General features: G+C 56.6%; 2 protein-coding genes and 1 long non-coding RNA gene across 8 annotated transcripts in view; 2 read left to right on the top strand and 1 right to left on the bottom strand.

The window, feature by feature from the left end:
- LOC123353287 (maestro heat-like repeat-containing protein family member 2A) overlaps positions 1–21,569 on the top strand; it is a 133,393-nt gene that overhangs the window by 88,414 nt on the left and 23,410 nt on the right. The window lies entirely within an intron of this gene.
- LOC123353294 lies at positions 4,066–5,951 on the bottom strand. The gene is made up of 3 exons (XR_006574452.1): positions 5,835–5,951; positions 5,298–5,419; positions 4,066–4,187 (listed from the first exon to the last, which is right to left on the bottom strand). It is a non-coding gene; the product is annotated as an uncharacterized LOC123353294 (long non-coding RNA).
- The window catches only part of LOC123353291 (protein FAM170A-like), a 22,285-nt gene continuing 9,623 nt past the window's right edge, over positions 8,908–21,569 (top strand). Inside the window, exons 1-3 of one of the 3 annotated variants that reach the window (XM_044994296.1) lie at positions 8,908–9,672; positions 10,068–10,409; positions 14,694–15,166. In XM_044994296.1, coding sequence (XP_044850231.1) covers positions 9,240–9,672; positions 10,068–10,409; positions 14,694–14,725 — 807 coding nt within the window. In that variant the 5' untranslated portion in view covers positions 8,908–9,239 and the 3' untranslated portion in view covers positions 14,726–15,166. Of the gene's footprint in view, positions 9,673–10,067; positions 10,410–14,693; positions 15,167–17,508; positions 17,565–21,569 lie in introns of those variants that run through there. The other 2 variants (XM_044994297.1, XR_006574449.1) reach the window with 2 other exon arrangements.

The raw sequence follows: 21,569 nt of genomic DNA, 5'->3' as shown, positions 1-21,569 counted from the left end.
CTTGGCAACAAGGGCACACTGTTGACTCATATTCAGCTTTTCGTCCACCGTAACCCCTAGGTCCTTTTCTGCAGAACTGCTACCCAGCCATTCGGTCCCTAGTCTGTAGCAGTGCATGGGATTCTTCCGTCCTAAGTGCAGGACTCTGCACTTGTCCTTGTTGAACCTCATCATATTTCTTTTGGCCCAATCCTCTAATTTGTCTAGGTCCCTCTGTATCCTATCCCTACCCTCCAGCGTATCAACCACTCCTCCCAGTTTAGTGTCATCTGCAAACTTGCTAAGGGTGCATTCCACACCATCCTCCAGATCGTTAATGAAGATATTGAACAAAACCGGCCCCAGCACCGACCCTTGGGGCACTCCACTTGATACCGGCTGCCATCTAGACATGGAACCATTGATCACTACCCGTTGAGCCCGACCATCTAACCAGTTTTCTATCCACCTTACCGTCCATTCATCCAGCCCAGACTTCTTTAACTTGCTGGCAAGAATACTGTGGGAGACTGTATCAAAAGCTTTGCTAAAATCCAGAAATAGTACATCCACTGCTTTCCCCTCATCCACAGAGCCGGTTATCTCGTCATAGAAGGCAATTAGGTTAGTCAGGCATGACTTGCCCTTGGTGAATCCATGCTGACTGTTCCTGATCACTTTCCCCTCCTTTAAGTGGTTCAGGATTGATTTCTTGAGGACCTGTTCCATGATTTTTCCAGGGACTGAGGTGAGACTGACTGGCCTGTAGTTCCCTGGATCTTCCTTCTTCCCTTTTTTAAAGATGGGCACTACATTAGCTTTTTTCCAGTCATCCGGGACCTCCCCCGATCGCCATGATTTTTCAAAGATAATGGCCAATGGCTCTGCAATCTCATCGGCCAACTCCTTTAGCACCCTCGGATGCAGCGCATCCGGCCCCATGGACTTGTGCTCGTCCAGCTTTCCTAAATAGCCCCGAACTACTTCTTTCTCCACAGAGAGCTGGTCACCTCCTCCCCATACCGTGCTGCAGAGTGCAGCTGTCTGGGAGCTGACCTTGTCTGTGAAGACAGAGGCAAAAAAAGCATTGAGTACACTAGCTTTCTCCACATCCTCTGTCACTAGGTTCCCTCTCTCATTCAGCAAGGGGCCCACACTTTCCTTGACTTTCTTCCTGTTGCTAACATACCTAAAGAAACCCTTCTTGTTACTCCTAACATCTCCGGCTAGCTGCAACTCCAAGTGTGATTTGGCCTTCCTGATTTCACACCTGCATGCCTGAACAATACTTTTATACTCCTCCCTGGTTATTTGTCCAATCTTCCACTTCTTGTAAGCTGTTCTTTTGTGTTTAAGACGAGCAAGGATTTCACCGTTAAGCCAAGCTGGTCGCCTGCCATATTTACTTCTCTTCCTACACATCGGGATGGTTTGTTCTTGCAACCTCAATAAGGTTTCTTTGAAATACAGCCAGCTTTCCTCGACTCCTTTCCCCGTCATGTTATTCTCCCAGGGGACCTTGCCCATCAGTTCCCTGAGGGAGTCGAAGTCTGCTTTTCTGAAGTCCAGGGTCTCTGTTCTACTGCTTTCCCTTTTTCCTTGTGTCAGGATCCTGAACTCGACCATCTCATGGTCACTGCCTCCCAGGTTCCCATCCACTATTGCTTCCTGTGCTATTTCTTCCCTGTTTGTGAGCAGCAGGTCAAGAAGAGCTTTTCCCCTAGTTGGTTCCTCCAGCACTTGCACCAGGAAATTGTCCCCTACACTTTCCAGAAACTTCCTAGATTGTCTGTGCACTGCTGTATTGCTCTCCCAGCAGATATCGGGGTGATTAAAGTCACCCATGAGAACCAGGGCCTGTGATCTAGCAACTTCTGTTAGTTGCTGGAAGAAAGCCTCGTCCACCTCATCCCCCTGGTCCGGTGGTCTGTAGCAGACTCCCACCACGACATTACCCTTGTTGTTCATACTTCTAAATTTAATCCAGAGACACTCAGGTTTTTCTGCAGTTTCATACTGGAGCTCTGAGCAGTCATACTGCTCTCTTACGTACAACGCAACTCCCCCACCTTTTCTGCCCTGCCTGTCCTTCCTGAACAGTTTATATCCATCCATGACAGTACTCCAATCATGTGAGTTATCCCACCAAGTCTCTGTTATTCCAATTACATCATAATTCCCTGACTGTGCCAGGACTTCTAGTTCTCCCTGCTTGTTCCCCAGGCTTCTTGCATTAGTGTATAGGCATTTAAGATAACCCGCTGATTGTCCCGCTTTCTCGGTCTGAGACAGGAGTCCTCCCCTCTTGTAATCTCCTGCTTGTGCTTCCTCCCGGTATCCCACATCCCCACTTACCTCGGGGCTTTGGTCTCCTTCCCCCGGTGAACCTAGTTTAAAGCCCTCCTCACTAGGTTAGCCAGCCTGCTTGCAAAGATGCTCTTCCCTCTCTTCGTGAGGTGGAGCCCGTCTCTGCCTAGCAATCCTTCTTCTTGGAAGACCATCCCATTGTCAAAGAATCCAAACCCTTCTCTCCGACACCATCTGCGTAGCCATTCGTTGATTTCCACGATTCGACGGTCTCTACCCTGGCCTTTTCCTGCCACAGGGAGGATAGACGAGAACACCACTTGCACCTCAAACTCCTTTATCCTTCTTCCCAGAGCCACGTAGTCTGCAGTGATACACTCAAGGTCATTCTTGGCAGTATCATTTGTGCCCACGTGGAGAAGCAGGAAGGGGTAGCGATCCGAGGGCTGGATGAGTCTCGGCAGTCTCTCCGTCACATCGTGAATCCTAGCCCCTGGCAAGCAGCACACCTCTCGGTTCTCCCGGTCAGGGCGGCAGATAGATGACTCAGTCCCCCTGAGGAGAGAGTCCCCGACCACCACCACCCTCCTCCTCCTCTTGGGAGTGGTGGTCGTGGAACCCCCATCCCTAGGAAGGTGCATCTCATGCCTTCCAATCAGTGGAGTCTCCTTCTGCTCTGTTCCCTCAGGTGCATCATCCACTCCACTCTCTGCACTAATACCTGTGGAGAGAACATGAAAACGGTTGCTCACCTGTATCTGTGTTTCTGGTACATGGATGTTTCTGGTACTCTTTCCCCTTATGGAAGTCACATGCCGCCACTTATCCTCGCTGGCCTTCTGTCCCCGCTGCGTAGCCTGCTCTGAATCTTCAGAACGTTGTGCCTGCTGCAGCTGATCCTGACGTCTATCCAGGAAATCCTCATTTTCTTTTATGGAATGCAGGGTTCTTATTCGTTTCTCCAGACCTTGAATCTTCTCTTCCAAGATGGAGATCAGCTTGCACTTGGTACAGACAAAGTCGCTCCTATCCTGTGGAAGGAAGACGAACATGGCGCATCCTGTGCAGGTCACAACGGCGGATTGCTCAGCATCCATGGTCTCTTCCTTCTAAGAGCTCTCTTCAGGCGAACTCCCAGGCAAACTCCTTCTGTTTGCCTCTCTGCTGTTCGCTGCTCAGCTGGTTCGCAGCTGACTGCCTTTTTATAACAGTCAGGCCCAGCTGGAACAAAGCACTCCCAGATCAAACTGGTCAAACAAGCAATCAAACAATCAAGCACACAGTCAAACTGTGTTCTATAGGGATGTGTATTGTCCAGCGTCGGGGCCCATCTCTTTCACCTCCCCCAGTGACACAGCGCAGGGGATAAACGGCAGGACGCCACAGCAGCAGCGGGGGCCAAGCTGGGAGTGCTGGGTAGCCCCAGGGAGGAGAGAGAGCGGAAGGAGTGCTGGAGCCATGGGCAGAGAACTGAGATCCCGCCTGAGACAGTGAGCTCCGGCCAGCAGGGAATGCAGGGCGCACTCTCAGGAGCTGCCCTGTCTCCCGAGGGACATCCACGCCTTGGCAGCTGTAGATCCACCTTCTGCCAAAGCAGGTGAGCCGGCGGGTGCCAGGGAGAGCCCGGACGGCAGAGGTGGGAGAGGTGAGCGCTGGTGGGGGAGGGAGGTTGCATTGCAATAAACCACCAGAGAATGACGGGCTCACAGACCTGTAGGTAGCAGAGCCAGGGACCGGGGCAGCGAAGCGTCTTCACTTGCGGGGACGGGAGAGTCCGGCTCTCGGGGTGAGTGTGGTGGGTCCTGGCCTCCTGCCTCTGGCAGACGCACCAGAGCTGCCCCTGGTTCCACACGCAGCCTGGCTGGTGGCTGGTCTCCCCGGGGCGGAGAGCTGGCGGGATGCTGGAATCAGAGGCAGATGGGTGACCGTCACCGCCGTGCAGCCCCCAGCAGAGCCCAGGAAAGCCAGCAGTGCCCGGCACTAGGGCTGCCCACTCCCCATGGCCACGTTTCTAATGGGACCCCTCAGGCGGGCGGCCGGGCACGTGTGTGCCCAGGTCTGTGCACACGCCACCTCCAGGCTGGCCGACAGCAATCCACAGAACAGCCAATGGGCCCCTAGAAAGGGACGGCTGAGGTTTCTGGCAGTGCTGCCGGCTGCGCTGCTGGGCGTGTTCTTCCGGCTCGGCCAGGGCGTCCCCGTGCCGCCCGGCTGCCTTCGCCGCAGCCGGCACCGCCCAGTGTGCGCCTGGGAGCCCTGCGGCCACCCACGCGATTGAAAAGGGCCCAGGGCCATGGGCGGTGGGTATCAACGGCAGGGGGAGGATGGACCTCCCCAAACAGCCTTGCGTGGCCCTGCCCACACTCAGGCCCCTTCCTGCTTCCTGGGCTGCGCTGCTGGGGGCTCTTCCCCACAAGCTGGGGGCTAATGGGGGCCGGCCTGTGCTCCGGGGATGGGGGTGGGGCGCGTCTCTCACTCACCCTCCCTCCCGGCGTTCCGGGGCTGGCGGCACTCGGGCGGCCTGGGGGTGTGTACGGGGCGCTGGCTGCCACCCCGGGGGGGGGGGGCTCTGGCGGTTAAGGCGGGGCCTCAGCCAGAATGGGGGGTCTGGGCCGAGGGCTAGCTTCCCCAAACCCGGTGTTCACCAGCCCCCATCCCAGGGGGCCCCCGGGCCCTTGGGCAATTCCCCCTTTACCACCCCCTTTTTGGTGGGCCTGGGGCCAGTCCCACGCTCCCAGGGGTTACAGAGCCCCCCACGGGGGAGGCGGCTCAGGGCTGGCCCAGGATTTAGCCCTTAGGAGCCAGCGTCCAGCCAGGAATCTCACTGGCCCCGATCCCAAGGCCAGTGACGGACTCCCCTCAACTGCAATGGGCCTTGGGCCAGGCCCTCCCAGCACGGCGCCTTCTCCTCCCCGATGCCCAGCGAGGGAAACGGCCACAGTCGTCAGCCCTGAGCTCCTGCCAGACAAACCCAGGGCCCAGCACTTCCTTGCGTTCCAGAGGCGCCTTACCCGCCCCTGCGGGCTCCGCGCAGTCCTCACACTCCCACGGGCCCCTGGTGGCCCCCAGCGAGGAGCAGCGGCGGTGGGTCCCCTGGGAGCCACACGAGTTGCACAGCAGCAGCTGCCACGGGCTGGGAAAGCAAAGAGGTCGGTGTCGGCGCCTCCCAGCTGGAGGGCCGGGAACGGCCGGAGCGAAGGTGGGATGGTGGCCCAGATCCTCTGAGGTTCCCCAGGCTCCTAACTCCCTTGGGTTTCAGTGGCTGTTAGGAGCCGAAATACATCTGAGGATCTGGGCTGCAGCCCCGGCTCCTCCCTGCAATGAGATGGCAAAGACCAGAACAAAGGCACCCGCCTCCCTTCACGCCAGCGGGCGGGCACACCCCATCCGCCAATAGCCGGCCATTGCCGTGCGACGCCTGCTGGGCTACGGCTGAGCTGCCAATGGCCAGCAAGGGGAGGGACCTAGACTGAATCCAACCCCACCACCTCCCTGGCGCAGCATGGACCATGCGCCCGGGGCAGAGCCCTGGGAGGTTAACTGCCTACCCGTCGTCTGCGGATTGCTCTCTGCCGTCCACGTACAGGCAGCAGCCGGCATCACAGCGGCTGTGTCTGTGATACTGGTCGCTGAACGCGCCGTCTTCCTCCCAGGCGGCGTCCGTGAGGGAGCAATGGGAGGAATTAGCATTCCTCTAGCAGGCATCCACAGGGTGCTGGCACTTCAAATGCTGGGTACCAGGCTGCAAGCTCCCTGGGGCAAGGACCATGTCTTTCATCTGTGTTTGTACAGCACCTAGCGTAATGGACTCCCGGTCCAGGACTGGGGCTCTGATGCTGGAAGCAGGGGCGGCTCTAGAAATTCCGCCGCCCCAAGCAGGGCGGCACGCCGCAGGGGCGCGCTGCCAGTCGCTGGTCCCGCGGCTCCGGGGGACCTCTTGCAGACGTGCCTGCGGAGGGTCTGCTGGTCCCGTGCCTGCGGGAGGTCCACCCGAACCGCGGGACCAATGGACCCTCCGCAGTCATGCCTGCGGAAGGTCCGCCGGAGCCGCCTGCCACCCTTCAGGCAAAATACCGCCCCACACGCGCGCTTAATGCGCTGAGGTCTGGAGCCGGCCCTGGCTGGCAGGCCAGGTGCCAGTTCATGCCAGGTCCCCGTGTCCCAGCTGGGCACTGACAGTTACAGAGCTGGAATCTGTCTGGCTCACTTGTGGGTTAAAATTGATAAAATAGGTATAAGAACGGCCAGACTGGGTCAGACCAAAGGTCCATCTAGCCCAGTATCCTGTCTTCTCATAGTGGCCAATGCCAGGTGCCTCAGAGGAAATGAACAGAACAGAGAATCACCAAGTGATCCATCCCGTCGCCCATTCCCAGCTTCTGGCAAACAGCGGCTAGGGACACCATCCCTGCCCAGCCTGGCTAATAGCCATTGATGGACCTGTCCTCCAAGAACTTATCTAGTTTGAACGATAAGAAAGCGATTAGTGTTCTGAGTCTTTCGGATGCTTGTGCGTTGCTGCCTGCATTAATCTGACTTGTGAGATCTGCATTCCACACTGCAGTGTAACATTTGAGCGGGTGTCATGTGAGCCTCTGCGAGTGTCTGAATCGCTAGACACAGGGCCGGCTCCAGACCCCAGCGCGCCAAGCACATGCTTGGGGTGGCGTGCTGCGGGAGGGCGGCAGACGGCTCCGGTGGACCTCCCGCAGGCATGACTGCGGAGGGTCCGATGGTCCCGCAGCTCTCGTGGAGCATCCGCAGGCATGCCTGTGGGAGATCCACCAGAGCTGCGGGACCAGCGGACCCTCTGCAGGCATTGCTTCAGGAGGTCCACTGGAGCCGCGGGACTGGTGACCGCCAGAGCGCCCCCTACAGTGCGCCGCCCTGCTTGGGGCGGCACAATTCCTAGAGCCGCCCCTGGCTAGACAGGAGAGGGACACTAAGTAGACTGGAGAACTGCTCTTCTACAGAAATTGTTACACGTCTCCCAAAAGAAGAGACCCATCCGTCCCACAACACCCCACTGCATCAGTCTCTCATGTTTCAAACTTGTAACTAATAGCCAGGCAAGGCGTGTTAGTCTTATTTTTGTTTTCTCACCTTGTAAATGTTCCTTTTGGCTGAGAGGATTTGACCTCTGTTTGCTGTAACTGTGAACCTAAGGCTAGAGGGGGTTCTCTGGGCTATATGAATCTGCTTACCCTGTGTTGGGATTTTGTGCTTCCCAGTGAGTCTGATGCTGGGTAGAATCAAGGGACTTCGATTCCATGTGATTCAATTCAACAAGGCTTTATTCAATATGTGCACAAGGAGAGCCCCTGGTACAAAGAATCAGGCAGAGTCCCTCCAGCCAGGAGCCCCTCCCCTAGCTAGTGTATAGCACATGGCACTTATAGAACAAGTTATAGAACAACTTACAGAACATGAAGCTCTAACCAATCACAGTTAAACAAACCCATGTTTATCACATGCTCATAGTGCTCCATGCCACATGCTGAGCTCACCCCCTCCCCCTGGCTTTCTGTAGAATGTTCCGAGGCTGGTGAGCCACAGCGTGCTTCCCTAGGCACAAGTACCCTGCAAAGCACATTGTATCCAGAATGGACACAAGCATCCCCTTCAGCTCCCCCATTTGGTTTTGGGGTAAGAACAATTCTTAGACCCCACTAACACCACTTGATTAGACGTGAGCCCCACTCTCACCACAATGAACTGCTACAGACAAATTTTAAGCCAGTGCCTCTTATTAGATTTCAGTAATGGCATTTACAACTGATCCAGTGGCCCCTCCCCAGGGGTCTCTGCCGGGAGCCCTGTTCCTCAGGACACAGCGGAGGAGGGGGTCTCTGCCGGGGGCCCTGGTCCTGAGGACACAGTGGAGGAGGGGGTCTCTGCCCCTGCTGGCCCCAGGGACCCAAGCCAGCACCCCTCTGCGGCCACTTCCGTCTCCAGCCACTCCTCCACCCGCGGCGTGGAACCCGTGGCCTCCAACCGCCTGTGTGCGCAGCCCCCATGTGAGCCCCCCGGCGCGGGCGTGAAGAGAAAGCGCTCGGCAGGTGGCAGAGAGGCCGAGGGGGAGGCGTGTAACCCCTCGGGGGTTTAGAGAGCGTGGCCCCTTTAAATCTTTTTCCCAGGTGGGAGGGGGAGAGTAAGAAAAAGGAGGGAAACTCCAGGGGCCAGGCTGGAGCTGGGGGAGGGGGAAGCAGCATGGCTGGCCCTGGAGAAGGGAGCAGAGAGAACCTGCCTGGGGCCTGAGCAGGACAGGCCCGATCGGGGACCCCCCAGGACAGGAGCCCGGAGCAGCCCTGTGCCGGGGGGAATCGCCCGAGCAGGACAGGCCGGAGCTGGACCCAGGATCAGGCTGCCCAGGGCTGCATGGAGCTGTGAGTACTGGGGCTGGTGGCTCTGCACTGGGAACAAGGAGGGAGGCTGTAGCCAGTTCAGTGGGGAGGGGGTCGCTCCGTGGGGCTTTGCAGAGAGCGGCAGCAGAGGCACCGGAGGGGTTTGCTGGGGAGAGTTCACAGGCGTCGAAGACGACCAGGAGCCCCCAAGACTCACCACCAGACTGGAACTTTGCTCAGGCCTCCTGAACTCAGTGTGCAGACACATTGCTCAGTGTCTGCCCCTCCTGACTGGGCTCCCACTGGGCCCGTGGGGCCTTGGCTGGGGGGCAGCCCTGTTTTACTGCTCCCCTTATATTTCCCCTTGTTCTATTTCTCCTCTCATCCCTCTGTAAATAAATCTCTCCCTTTGTTATCTCCGTTGTACTTTTCCTGTGGGTGGGTGTGTTCACTCTGGGGGGTTTGGAACAGGTGCCCCTGGGGTGGAAGGGATTTCTCCTGCTGCATTCCTGCGCGCGCTGTCTCTTGGCCAGAGCTGCCTGCAGAGCAGACTCCATCTTGGCCACGAGCGCGTTACAGTTACAGGCAGAAGAAAATACCCTTTACTACATGAAGGTCCAGGCTGTGAACGGCGTCTCGGTGGCCTGGGAGACCAGGGCCGGCTTTGGAGCCATTAGGAAGCAGCCTCGGATCTTTAAGGCCAAGTATAGCGGAGGAGAAAGCTTTGCTGGCTCGGACCTGAGCAGCTCCCACACCAAGTCCGAGCTGGGGGATGTGGACTCAGAGGCAGAGGGCGGCGCCGGGGGGCCAGCAGAGGAGGCGCCGCAGCAGCCGACGGGAGCGCCACCGGAGTGGCTCCTCACCATCGAGCAGAGCGTGCGGTGCCTGGCCTGCTGCCGAGTCTTTCCCAGCCTGGAAGCCCTGACCCAGCATGTTAAGCAGGGGCTGCACCAAGGCTTCAGCTGCCGCGTCCACTACCGGGTGCTGGGGCAGCTGACGGCAAGAGAGAGGTCCCAGAGGAGGAGAGTCCTGTGCCCTTGGGGTAAGGAGCCTAAGCCAGGGGCCTTGGAGATGGGCACAGCCCGGTCGCAGGCTGCCAGGGTGACAGATGTCAGGGCTGAGGCAGCCCAGTGGGGCAGAGTGTCCATCCCCCCAGGGCCAGGGCAGCATGGGCACCGACAGGACGTTGTCTAGGGCTCTGTCCAACCTAGTTTCCAGTGTGCCCAGCGAGGGGGCTCTGGCCCTTCCCTGGGGGCAGCATGTCGGACCCCTGACCGGGCGCTCCCCTGATAGTCGCACTCAGTGAGTCCCCTTCCCCACCCCCTCCCCCTGCCCGTGGGGGGCCCCTTTGGGCCTGGGACACAGGGCTGGGAGCGGGTGGGGCACTCACCGCAGGGGGCGATGGCCGCAGGACCTGGGCTTTCATTCTGCTTTCAGAGTCGCAGAGATCAAGGGAGTCGCCCCCTCATCAGGGCGTCTCTGCCGGGAGCCAGGTTCCTCAGGACACAGCAGAGGAGGGGGTCTCTGCCGGGAGCCAGGTTCCTGAGGACACAGCGGAGGAGGGGGTCTCTGCCCTTGCTGGCCCCAGGGACCCAAGCCAGCACCCCTCTGCGGCCATATCTGTCACCAGCCACTCCTCCAACTGCCTGTGTGCACAGCCGCCATGTGAGCCCCCCGGCGCAGACGTGAAGAGAAAGCGCTCGGCACGTGGCAGAGAGGCCGAGGAGGAGGCAGAAGAAAAGTGGATTTGTTTCAAAGATATTGTCATCTGTGTAGAAGGTAAGAAAAGATATAGGCTCTAAATACAAGATAGGGGACTCTAGCCTAGCAGATTCAAAGGCATCACCACCCTCCTAGTGAAAAAGTTTTTCCTAATATCCAAGCCTTCCACACTGCAACTTGAGAGCATTGCTCCTTGTTCTGTCATCTGCCAGCTCTAAGATTTCATGAGAATCAATCTTTCAGTAGGAAAATAATTCAAAAATGCAACTACAAAAAACTTGGAGTGAAATCAACCCATCCTGATCTTTAGTGTCTGGGAGTGTGGGCCTTGGGGGCCAGACTGAGACCCTCATGGGCTAGTAACACCCAGGAAGCCAGTAAAATAATTCCAGTTCTCTTAGCATCCAAGCCTCCCTAATCCAAGGAACAGCTGAGGGCTGCGGGAGACAGAAGGGTGCTGAGAATGTCTAACTCATGACTGAAAATACAGAGATGTGTTATTGGCTTTGGTTGGGGGACAAGTAATAAATCCATCGGGATTCTTGCCCCAAACAACATTCGCCCATTGTCCTTTAGAGCACGAGGTCCCTAACACGCCTGACTTGCTCAAATCTCTCTCCTGCTAGGGCTGAGAGAATTTTCTCCATCCCCCATGATACCGAGGGAAAGAGAAAAGAAGTGACCTCTCTGTGGTCACACAGCAAGGCCATGCCAGAGCTAGAAAGAGAAGCATAAGAAAGAAGTTGTATCCAAATGTTTTGCATTTCAAACTAACTGATTTTTAAACAAAGGCAATTTGCTGCGTGGTTAGTGAAGTGAAATGATACATTCTTGTCTCCAGGTGTTTCTAGATTGATGAACCAGTAGATCTATCCCCTAGTTTTTATCCATAGATTGAGGGAGGAAAGCAAGTTTGCCTGTTTTGTGAATTCCCAATGGCTTTCTTGAATTTCAGCAAACTAGTCGATGGAACTGAACTATTTGACTAAACTGAAAGGAAGACAATATTTTCTGCACCTTTACTGCTGCCCAAAGCTGGGTTAGCATTTCAGCTAACTTTGCTTCCAGGGCCTTAGCTATCACATCAGTGGTGCGACTGTCTGAAAAACTTGGCAGTGAACATGTTCTACCTGATGTTATTTTTTCTCTTCTGTTTAAATTATTTAAAAGATTGTCATACATTTGGCCCTTATCAGAGGTTGTCAATTTCAAATGTAATTATGCCAGTGAGGGAGACTAGCCACTGGAACAAATTACCCAGGGGAAAGGCGGAGTCGATGTTTCCTGGTGTCCTCACGTCACAACTGCCTGTCATTCTGGAAGGTGCCTTTTAGAGACTTACAAGCAATTGGACTTCATATGGTGCAAAGTGTGTGAAATTTTATAGCTGGTGAAATAGAGGCCACATTAGGAGACTGAATTGTTTCACAACCGATGTCTCTATGAAAAGCTCAGCGTGGGGTGAGGCTGGAGCCGCAATCGCGGGGTCAGGCCGGGCCGGGCCCGAGACTGAAACCGGCGCCGCGGGGCCGGAGCCACAACTGCATGGTCAGGCCGGGCCGGGACCAGCACCGCGGGGCCGGAGCCGCAACCGTGGGCCCGGGCCGGGACCGGGACTGGAGCTGCGGGGCGGGAGCCACAATCGCGGGTTTGGGCCGTGCTGGGCCGGGGCCAGCGCCACGGGACCGGAGACGCAACCGCGGGGCCGAAGCCGCAACCGAGGGGCTGGGCTGTGACCGACACTGGCGCCTGTGCCGCAACCGCGGGCCCAGGACTGGACCGGCACCAGCACTGCAGAGCTGCAGCCGCGGGCCCGGGCTGGGACCAGCACCGGCGCCACGATGCCAGAGCCGCAGCGCCGGAGCTGGAACTGCAACTGCAGGCCTGGGCTGGGACTAGTGCCAGTGCCCATGGCGGCCGGGACCGGCTCCAGAGCCGTGGGGGCCAGGCCCAGCACCGGCGCTGAGGGGGGCGGGGCTGGAGCCGTGGGGCTGAAGCTGGGGACCCTGAGCTGCGGCCGGGACAGGACAGGGCTAGGGGCGCTTGGCCGGACCATGAGCTGGGCTGGAGGGAGCCGCTGAGCCGGCCGCACCTCCCCTCTCCCCGCGCCCCACTTACCTTCCTGCCTCCTGCTTGTTTCAGGCTTCCCGTGAACATCTGATTTGCGGGAAGCAGGAGAGTGGGAGGAGAAGGGGGCGGAGCATTCAGGAAAAGAAGGGGAAGTGAGCTGGGGCCGGTTCAGAGTGCGGGAGCTTTTGATAAATAAAGCCCTTATAGAACTGTATGTCCCAGAAGAACCAGTTCTAAAAGGCCTTCTCAATTTAACAACCAGTTCCTGCGAACCGGTGCGAACCGCTCCAGCTCACCACTGGCTCTGTGTATGAGATAGGGGACTCTGTCCTAGCAGATTCTCAGGGAGAGGTAGAGAGGTTCCATATCTCTGTACTGGGCACGGAGGCAACCACGCCTGGAATATTGTGTCCATTTCTGGTGTCCGCAATTTGAGACAGATGCCGATAAATCAGAGCGGGTTCACAGAAGAGCCACAAGACTGAGGAAATAAGGCCCAACAAATTACTGATAGGATGAATTTTGCTGCCTCCTCTCCTTGAATAGAATTCAAGCAGCTTCTGATTCTCTCAGATGAAGTAGTTCTTATAAAATCAAGGACAAGACCAACGAATGTCTTTTTCACAACCCAAAACCCCAAAAGAAATTTTTGTTTATTTAAACTGAGTTTTTAAAATTTAAATTGAAAACGTTTTTTTTTTAAACCTATCAAGTATAAAATGTGAAACTATGACAAGCGATGTTAAGGCCTCTAGTTGCTCCAGCCTATTCAAGTAATTTAAATAAACACATATATGAAGAAGTCCATGTTTGCTGCCAAGTGTCAGAGGAAGTCAAAGCACTGAACTGCTGGAAATCACTGCCTAAGCACCTGGGGGCCCAGAAGTTATTGAAACACTCAGACAAGACTTTGGCTGCACTAGCCTCTTCTGCAGGTGCAGAAAGAATATTTTCTTCATTTCCGTTGATGCAGCTACTTCATTTAAATGTAAGAAACTGACTGGGAGTTGAAAAAGGATGAAGGCTTCTTTTCCCCTTGTAATCTATGAATAAACACTAGAGAGGAGGAGATGTGAGCTACTACTTCTAAAATCCAGAAGGACATTATGAGCAGGAACAATCAGTTCAGTGCACGAACTGGAGATACTTCTTTACCTCAGTTTGTTTGAAATGAAAACAAATGGTTCAGTCAACCTTTTTGTTTGTATGTATCCTGCAAAACCAGCAAGTCAACATGTTTGAATGGATCCCTATTCCTAGAATCATAGAAGACTAGGGCTGGAACAGACCTCAGGAGGTATCTAGTCCACCCCCCTGCTCAAAGCAGGACCAACCCCAACTTCATCATCCCAGCCAGGGCTTTGTCAAGCTGACCTTTAAAAACTTTAAGGATGGAGATTCCACCACCTCCCTCGGGAACCCATTCCAGGGCTTCACCCCCCTCCTAGTGAACTAGTGTTTCCTAAGAGCCAAGCTAAGCCTTCCACAGTGCAACTTGAGACCATTGCTCTGTGTTCTGTCATCGGCCACCACTAAGAATTTCCTGAGAATCAATCTCTCATTAGGAAAATAACTCAAAAATACAACTACAAAACATTTGGAATGAAATCAATCCACCCTGACTTGTAGTGTCTGGGGGTGTGGGCCTCTGAGGCTAGACTGAGACCCTCATTGGCTAGAACCACCCAGTGAGCCAGTAACAAATTCCAGTCCTGTTCCCGTCCAAGCCACCGTAATGCAAGGAACAGCTGAGGACTGCGGGAGACAGAGGGGTGCTGAGAAGGTCTAACACATGCTTGCCAACCCAGAGTTGTGTTATTGGCTTGGGATGGGGGACAAGGATCAAATCCGTCAGTCACTACAACAGGTCACACTTGGAGCCAGGGAGACTGGGAATAGAGTCCTGCTGGCACTTCCCAGCTCTGGAAGGGAGTGTTCCGCTAGTGGCATTGTATTGTTTTCACAGCCACTTTCGATCTCCTGGTTTCTACCCTTGCCCTGCTGGCCGGGCATTGTGCGGCACCCTTTGCAGGCCACCTGGGTGCAGGAGATGGAGGAGGAGGGTGAAGGAAGCCAGGAATATCCCACCACTAGGGCTCCCAGCCCGTCCCTTGTCAGGGTTTGTTCCCCAGGTTGAGGGTTCCTGTGCCCTGGGGTGGGATATGTCGGGAGGAAAAATTGCCTCAGCAGAGGGGAGGTGGGCAGGGGAGCAGGCAGGCTCGTTAATGAGAGGCTGCTTCGAAGCCAGATTCATGGCTGCTCCCCACTCAGTTACAGGATGGAGTGAATCAGGCAGATGCTGAGGAGTAAGGCCGGGCAAGTGGCTCCAGAGTCGGCAGCAAACATCAGCCAGCCTGCCCAGGAGGAGAGCGGGCGGGGAAGAGGCTTGTGGCCAGTGGAAAGAGAGGAGCTGCGTCGCCTGCTGGAGGAGGAGGAAGACAGCAGCTCCCCTAGCTGACCCTGAGGCACCTTCTGGGCCGAAATGGAGGTGGCCCCGGGTACAGCTGTGGAGGAGAGAGCCAGGGGAGGGCAGGAGCCTGGGAAGGCAGCTCTGGGGCTTCCTTCGCAGGAAGCCAAGGTGCCAGGAGCTGCGCCCCAGGGCCCAGCAGGAGCCGTCCATCATCATGGCAACTGAGAGGCCCTGCACCAGCCCGACCCTGGCCCCCGAGGAGCCTCCCGCCAGCCCGACCCTGACCCCGAGGAGCCTCCCGCCAGCCCCACCCTGGCCCTGGAGGAGCCTCCCGCCAGCCCCACCCTGGGCACGGAGGAGCCTCCCGCCATTACCACCCTGGACACGGAGGAGCCTCCCACCATTACCACACTGGACACGGAGGAGCCTCCCGCCAGCCCCACCCTGGGCACGGAGGAGCCTCCCACCATTACCACCCTGGCCACAGAGGAGCCTCCCGCCAGCCCAGAACAGGAGTTGAGCGACGGCGCGACAAACCCCAGCAGCTCCGCATACTCCTGCGGGGCCAGCAGCTCCTCCGTGGGGTCTGGCAGCCCAGAGTTTCTAGGCTCCCTCTTTGGAGGTGAGGGGAGACCCAGGGGAAAGGGAGGAGGACTGGGGCGGTGGGGGACTAGTAACACCCTGTGCCCATCGGCTCGCCAAGGAGCCGGGACTGACCCACGTGAGCCCCACTGACACTAGTGGGGGTGGCACAGCCACGCCCCATGGCAGGGGATGCTGGGCGGAGTTGGGGAGCTCCAGCCTCCCCTGATCATGTTGGGGGGGGGGCTGACTGCCACGGGGCCCTGAGGCTGATGGGGCTGAGGGCGTCTCTGGGAGGAGCAGGGTGGGGCCCTCGCTGCCATGGGGCTCCTTACAGAGAAAGGGGAAACATGGCGCCTTCTCTGTCCACTGCATCCCCCCAGCAGCAGAAGGGATTGAATTTTCTCCTTCCCTCCCTGGTGCAGACACCCCTAGAGCCCATGTGTTGTGGCCTGAGGAGGAGGAGGAGCAGGAGGAGAAGGAGGAGGAAGAAGAGGAGGAGGAGGATTCGTCCCCCATCACGGTGATCCAGCAGCACCTCCAGGGCAGAGCTGAGGTACAAAAATCCCCCAGCTGCGCTGCCCCCCAGTCAGTCCTCCTCCTTGTTCCATCCCCACCCAGGCAGGGGGGCTTGTCCCAGAGAATCCCTCACCCGCAATGGGGGGACACAGCTCCTCTGTTATCTGGCACCCCAAAGTGGGGACATTTGTCCCAAACAGGCCAAGGTTTCCGCTACTCGCAGACACTATCCCAGTTCCAACCCCATGTCTGTGCAGGGCGACACTGGTTTCGGGAAGGGGACGGCTTTCCCTGTCCAGCCCCATGGAGGTCCTGAGCCCTGGAGCTGGTTTGGGTTGGGCAGGGAGGTCCCTATGTAACAGGCTCTCTCTCCCCCCACCCCACTCCTAGCTGGTGGCGGACAGGGCCAAACAGCTGCGCTTCCTCCAGGCTGTGCCGCGTCTCTGCTTCTCGGCACAGAAGCAGGGGCAGGACACCCTGGATCCCCCGGTCTCCAAAGCACCCCTCGTGGAGAGCACTGCAGTGAGTGGGACCCCATGCCCAGCCCTGGGGCGAGTGAGCCAGACATGGGAGGAAGCGTCAGTGGGGCCGGAGCGGGACGCAGAAGACAGGGGGTCCCCTCGGGGCGGAGGGCTGGGGAGCAAGGAAGGGGAGAATTGTGACACTGATGGGGAGCTGGCCATCGGGGAGGGGAGGGTGGAGTTGGGGGGGAGAGGGGGAAGGAAGTTTGATGGACGGGAGGAATGGGGGGGCCCAGCTGGTTGGGGGTGGGGGTGACACTGGCTGTTTCTGCAGAGCACTTTGGGCTCCTCCCGGGGAAGTGCCAGTGCGTCTGCAGGGCCTGAGTCTCACATGCAGTTTTGTTTCCTTGGGGTCTCCCAGGAGCTGATTGAAAATCTCCCTAGTCTGTCAGAGCCGAGCTCCATCATGCCCAGCTCCATTGCCGCAGTTTGCAGCCTCAGGTACCAGGACCCTCCGGTCCAACTGCCCTAACCCTGGTGCTGACCGGGCCCAGAGCCGGGAGTCACAGCTCCTCCCCCGCCTAGGTTCCCCCCCGCTGTGGCTGTTCCCATCCCCCAGCAGAGGAGGCGAGAGCGTCCCCTCTTTCCTGGCCGTGGGGTTGATTTCACTCCAGGAAAGTAGGGAGGGGATCACTGCGGGGGGGGGGGGGGGGCGGGGTCATGGCCATGGCAGTGCCAGCGCCACGCTGGTGCTGCAAAGTGTAACATGGGCTCCTCTCCAGCAAACTGAAGCCACCGCTTGCCCTGGAGCTAGAATCTCGCCTCCTGCGGGCTCTTCTGAACAGGATGTGCACCCTGGGCACTGGGCAGGACACCACAGGGAGAGGCTGGTTTGTAGAGCGTGTATGCCTGCCCGCTGACCCTCCCCTGCCTCCTTCTCCCACAGCACGTCCATCTCTCTCTCCTGGCAAACAACACCCAGGAGAGAGCCAGGGCCGGACAGACCAGCGCAGCCCTGCTCCAGTTTGCCACCTCCCTGCCTGGATTTGATGTGAGTAACCATGCGCTGGGGCCTGGTGTGGTGCATTGTGGCTAACAACGGGCACCTGGTTCGTCAAAGGCTCCATCTTGTCTTGTCTGTGTTACTGTCAGTGAGCGGGGGAAACACCGGTTAGTTAAGTCATTTCCCCGCAGGGCTAACCTGCCAGTCTAGGGTTCTGATCCGAGGACAGGCCAGACCTAGCATCACTCTTGCTTTGCGTTTCAGGCAGCAAGGCGGGAACTTCTCTCTTTTTCCTCTGACTCTGTTGAAGGCTTTTGAATACTGGTCAGTGTGGTCACAAGTTGCTGTCAGTGGCCATGGTCGGAGAGTGGCAGATTTGTCATTCAATATCCAGGGTACAATCTTAATATCCGTTAAGTCCTGCTTTCCAAACTACTGGGTTTCCTGCCCGAGTTGAGGTGAGTGTCTCCACTCAGGTCTGAAGTTTCTCGGATTGGCAGCCTGAGTCCATATTGCTGGGACTCTTGATTAGGGGCATAAAGGTGAGATCTAAAAGATCTTATTGAAAAGTTGGAGTCTTTGATCTGTCCAGTTTACTTTATGAATTGAATGAGATTCCCCATCTGAGCAGCTCTGAGGTGGGTGGACCTAACAAGGTCTTACTTGATGTTAATTTAGAGCAGTATTTCTCAATGGGTGGGTCCAGTCCCCAGGAAGAGTCACAAAAGGCAATCAGGAGGGTCATGAGGAGGCCATTGAAAACTGTGTTACAACCTAAAGCAAAGAAAATTTCCCTCTCCCTGCACATACTCACCCTTCAAGATCAAGTATTCCTGGTCCACCACTCCAGACGCACAAAAATCAATTCTATTGCCTTATAACTGCTATCACAGATATCATTTTACAGTAAATGTTGCCGGGGGAGAGAGAGTTGTAAAACACTTTGTAGAAGGGGTCGGCCACCTGAAGAGGGTGAGAAACACTGAGTTGGGTTGGACTTTCCTGCTTTTCCTCTGTAAAATGAAGCCTTCAGCCTCTTTACTGAGGTTTGGTCTACATTCAAAACTTGAACCAGCATAGCAATGTCAGTTGGGATGTGGGAAAACCCACATAACAGGACATAGCCCTGCCGACAAAACCCCCAGTGAGATGCAGCTATACCAAGAGAAGAGTGCTTTGGTTGACGTAGCTAATGTCCTTTGGAGAGGGGGTGTTCCTGCACCAGCTCCTGAGCTCCTGTCAGTTTATGCCACATCTAGGCTAGAGGGCTATGCCGACATAACTGTGATGGCACAGGCGCGGTAGCTGGTGGTAAGAAACCCCCAGGGGAGGGGAGGGCCCTTCATCCCTCTGCTCTTATCAAGACTGCACTGGGGTGGGGCCAGGCTGGGCAGCAGCATCCCTCCAGGTGTTGTGGTGACCCCACCAGCTGTTGCCATGGGGACCGCATCACAAAGCGTCTCTGGGTGAAATCACACTGGGGGCAGGTTGGGTGGTGTGGCCATGGGCGGAGCCCCAGTATAAATAAGGGGCGTGTCCCCAGCTCTGTGCCTGTTGGCTCGGTGGTGTGGAGGGAGCAGCAGGATCTTGGGTTTCTTGAGACCCAAGGGCTACAGAGGGAGCAGGGTTAGTGAGTACAGCTCAGAGAGACCTTCTGTGGGCAAGAGCCTGAGCCAGGGGATTCTGGAAGGGGCTATGTGACTTAGTGGCAGTTTGCTGACAAAGGCAGGGGTTTAGGACTGGGGGGTGCAGGTTTGGGAGACATTCCATGACAGAGCACACAGGCAGGCCGGTAGGATGGACAATGGCCCATTGGGTTTGAGCAGTGTCTGTAGAGCAGAAAAAGATCTGACCCAAATCCAGAACCAACTCCTCAAATCTTTGGGTGTTTGAAATCTGAACCTGGATCCAGATTTCACAATTACCCTTCTTTTTATAATGGACTGAACTTGATCCTCAGATCCAAACAGCCCCTGAACTTGGGCGGTGGGTATGGAAATCTGGATCCAGATTTGAATTCTGTGGCTGGAGTCCATCTCTATTAGACAAGGGGCTTGGGTCCGGGAGAGGAGGTGGGGGCTGCTGTATCCTTTTTTCCTTATATTTTTCTCCATCAGGATATCTTGTTCTGAACAAAACACTCTTGCCCATTGAGCCTATGGATTTTCTCTTTTTTAAATGTTTTGACCCATAATTAATAAGTATAATTATTAAATGATTTAAAAAAACCAGAACAATATGTAAATAAGCCCCAGGACAGACCCCTAGATACAAACTCACTTGGGATGGCAGGAGAATGATTCACTAAGGGCCCAACTGTGAAAACTTTACTCACCTTGGGGTGCACTCCCAGAGCTGGGTAGTCCTGCTGAAGTCACTGGGCTTACTCGAGTGAGTAAATGGTCATCATTAGTGGATGAGAAAAGGAATCATTAGTGGATGGACCCCGCCTAGGTTCCCCCCGGCTGTGGCTGTTCCCATCCCCCAGCAGAGGAGGCGGGAGCATCCCCTCTTTCCTGGCCGTGGGGTTGATTTCACTCCAGGAAGGTAGGGAGGGGATCACTGCGGCGGGGAGGGGGGTGTCATGGCCATGGCAGTGCCAGCGCCACGGCTGGTGCTGCAAAGTGTAACACGGGCTCCTCTCCAGCAAACTGAAGCCACCGCTTGCCCTGGAGCTAGAATCTCGCCTCCTGCGGGCTCTTCTGAACAGGATATGCACCCTGGGCACTGGGCAGGACACCACACACTTCCGGGTAGGTCCTGATCCTACTTCTCTGGCCCAGGAGCAGGAGCAGCCTCTGGTCCCTGCTCCCTTGCTTTGATGGAGCTGCTAAGAATAGGGGAGGGGTGGGCAGAGCTGGGAACAGGCCCGGGACAAACTGGCAGGGGGGCCCCTTCCCTCCAGAGAGGATTGCGTTACCCCTCCCTGGCTGATCCCAGCCTTCCCTCCTCTCCTCATTCTCTGATCTCCTGCCTGGACTCTCCCGGCGATCCTACCTCCCACCCATTGCAGTTTGGCTGGTCCATACTCTGCTGGGTACCAGGCCCTGCACAGAGAACTGCTAAGAACAAGGATTGACGAGGCAGCAGGCATCCGGCCATGAACTCTTGCTAAGTGTCCCTGGAGTGATGTGAATGAGAGAGGCCAGGATGTGCCTTTTGAGTCTTGCCAGGGCTCCTGGAGAATCCTCCTAATTGTCCCCTGACTGGTGTAGCCCCATGACTGATGGGTGCTTCCTCTTCTTGCAGGCTCTGTACAACACCTATTCCCAGAGCCTGGACATCCTGCTCAGGGGCCTGCTGACGGAGACCCCCACCATGGAGAAGCTGCAGCACCTCCTGGAGGTGAGTAGAATGGGACGGTCTGGGGTGGAATTGCTCCTGAACCCCGTGGAAGGGCAGCAAAGGAGAGACTAGAAGAGCCACGTTTCCATTGTGTCCTCCCAGCTTGGACCCAGCAGGCCACACTTTCCCAGAGCTGCAAGTGCAGGGGGAAGGAGCTGGGACTGTCAGCCACAGCTCTGCACGGTTGCATTAAGCACTAACAGTGAGCACCAGGCCTGGCTCGGGCCTGAGAGACTGAAACCTCTGTGAGATGCAGAACATGGGCCTCAGAGAAAAGTCACTGGCTCCTCTCTAGGGAGACCCTGAGATACAGGAGGAGCGTCCGGGAATCAGCTCTCGTGTCCTAGGGACACTACTGTTCCCGGAGGGATTGTCCTCATGGCCGTTCCATCCATCCTGCATGTGCCTTGATCCTGACGTGCTGTTCATGGATCAGGGGTTCAGAGCAAATAGACCAGCCCCAAGACTGACCATTGTCCCAGCCTGGAGAGACAAGGAGCTTGTGCCCAGCAAGGCGTGGGCAGTGTCATGAAGCCCCTTTTCAAGCTCTGCGACCAGGGCTCGGCTACTCCACCCTGAGCACAAAGTCTGAGCCCCTTGGGGAGGGGGAGAGGCTGGTTTGTAGAGCGTGTACGCCTGCCCGCTGACCCTCCCCTGCCTCCTTCTCCCACAGCACGTCCATCTCTCTCTCCTGGCAAACAACACCCAGGAGAGAGTCAGGGCCGGACAGACCAGCGCAGCCCTGCTCCAGTTTGCCACCTCCCTGCCTGGATTTGATGTGAGTAACTGCGCGCTGGGGCCTGGTCTGGTGCATTGTGGGTAACAAC

Source organism: Mauremys mutica, chromosome 19, assembly GCF_020497125.1.
Source record: "Mauremys mutica isolate MM-2020 ecotype Southern chromosome 19, ASM2049712v1, whole genome shotgun sequence".
NCBI classification, from domain to species: Eukaryota; Metazoa; Chordata; order Testudines; family Geoemydidae; genus Mauremys; species Mauremys mutica.
This window is presented reverse-complemented; position numbering and strand designations above follow the sequence as displayed.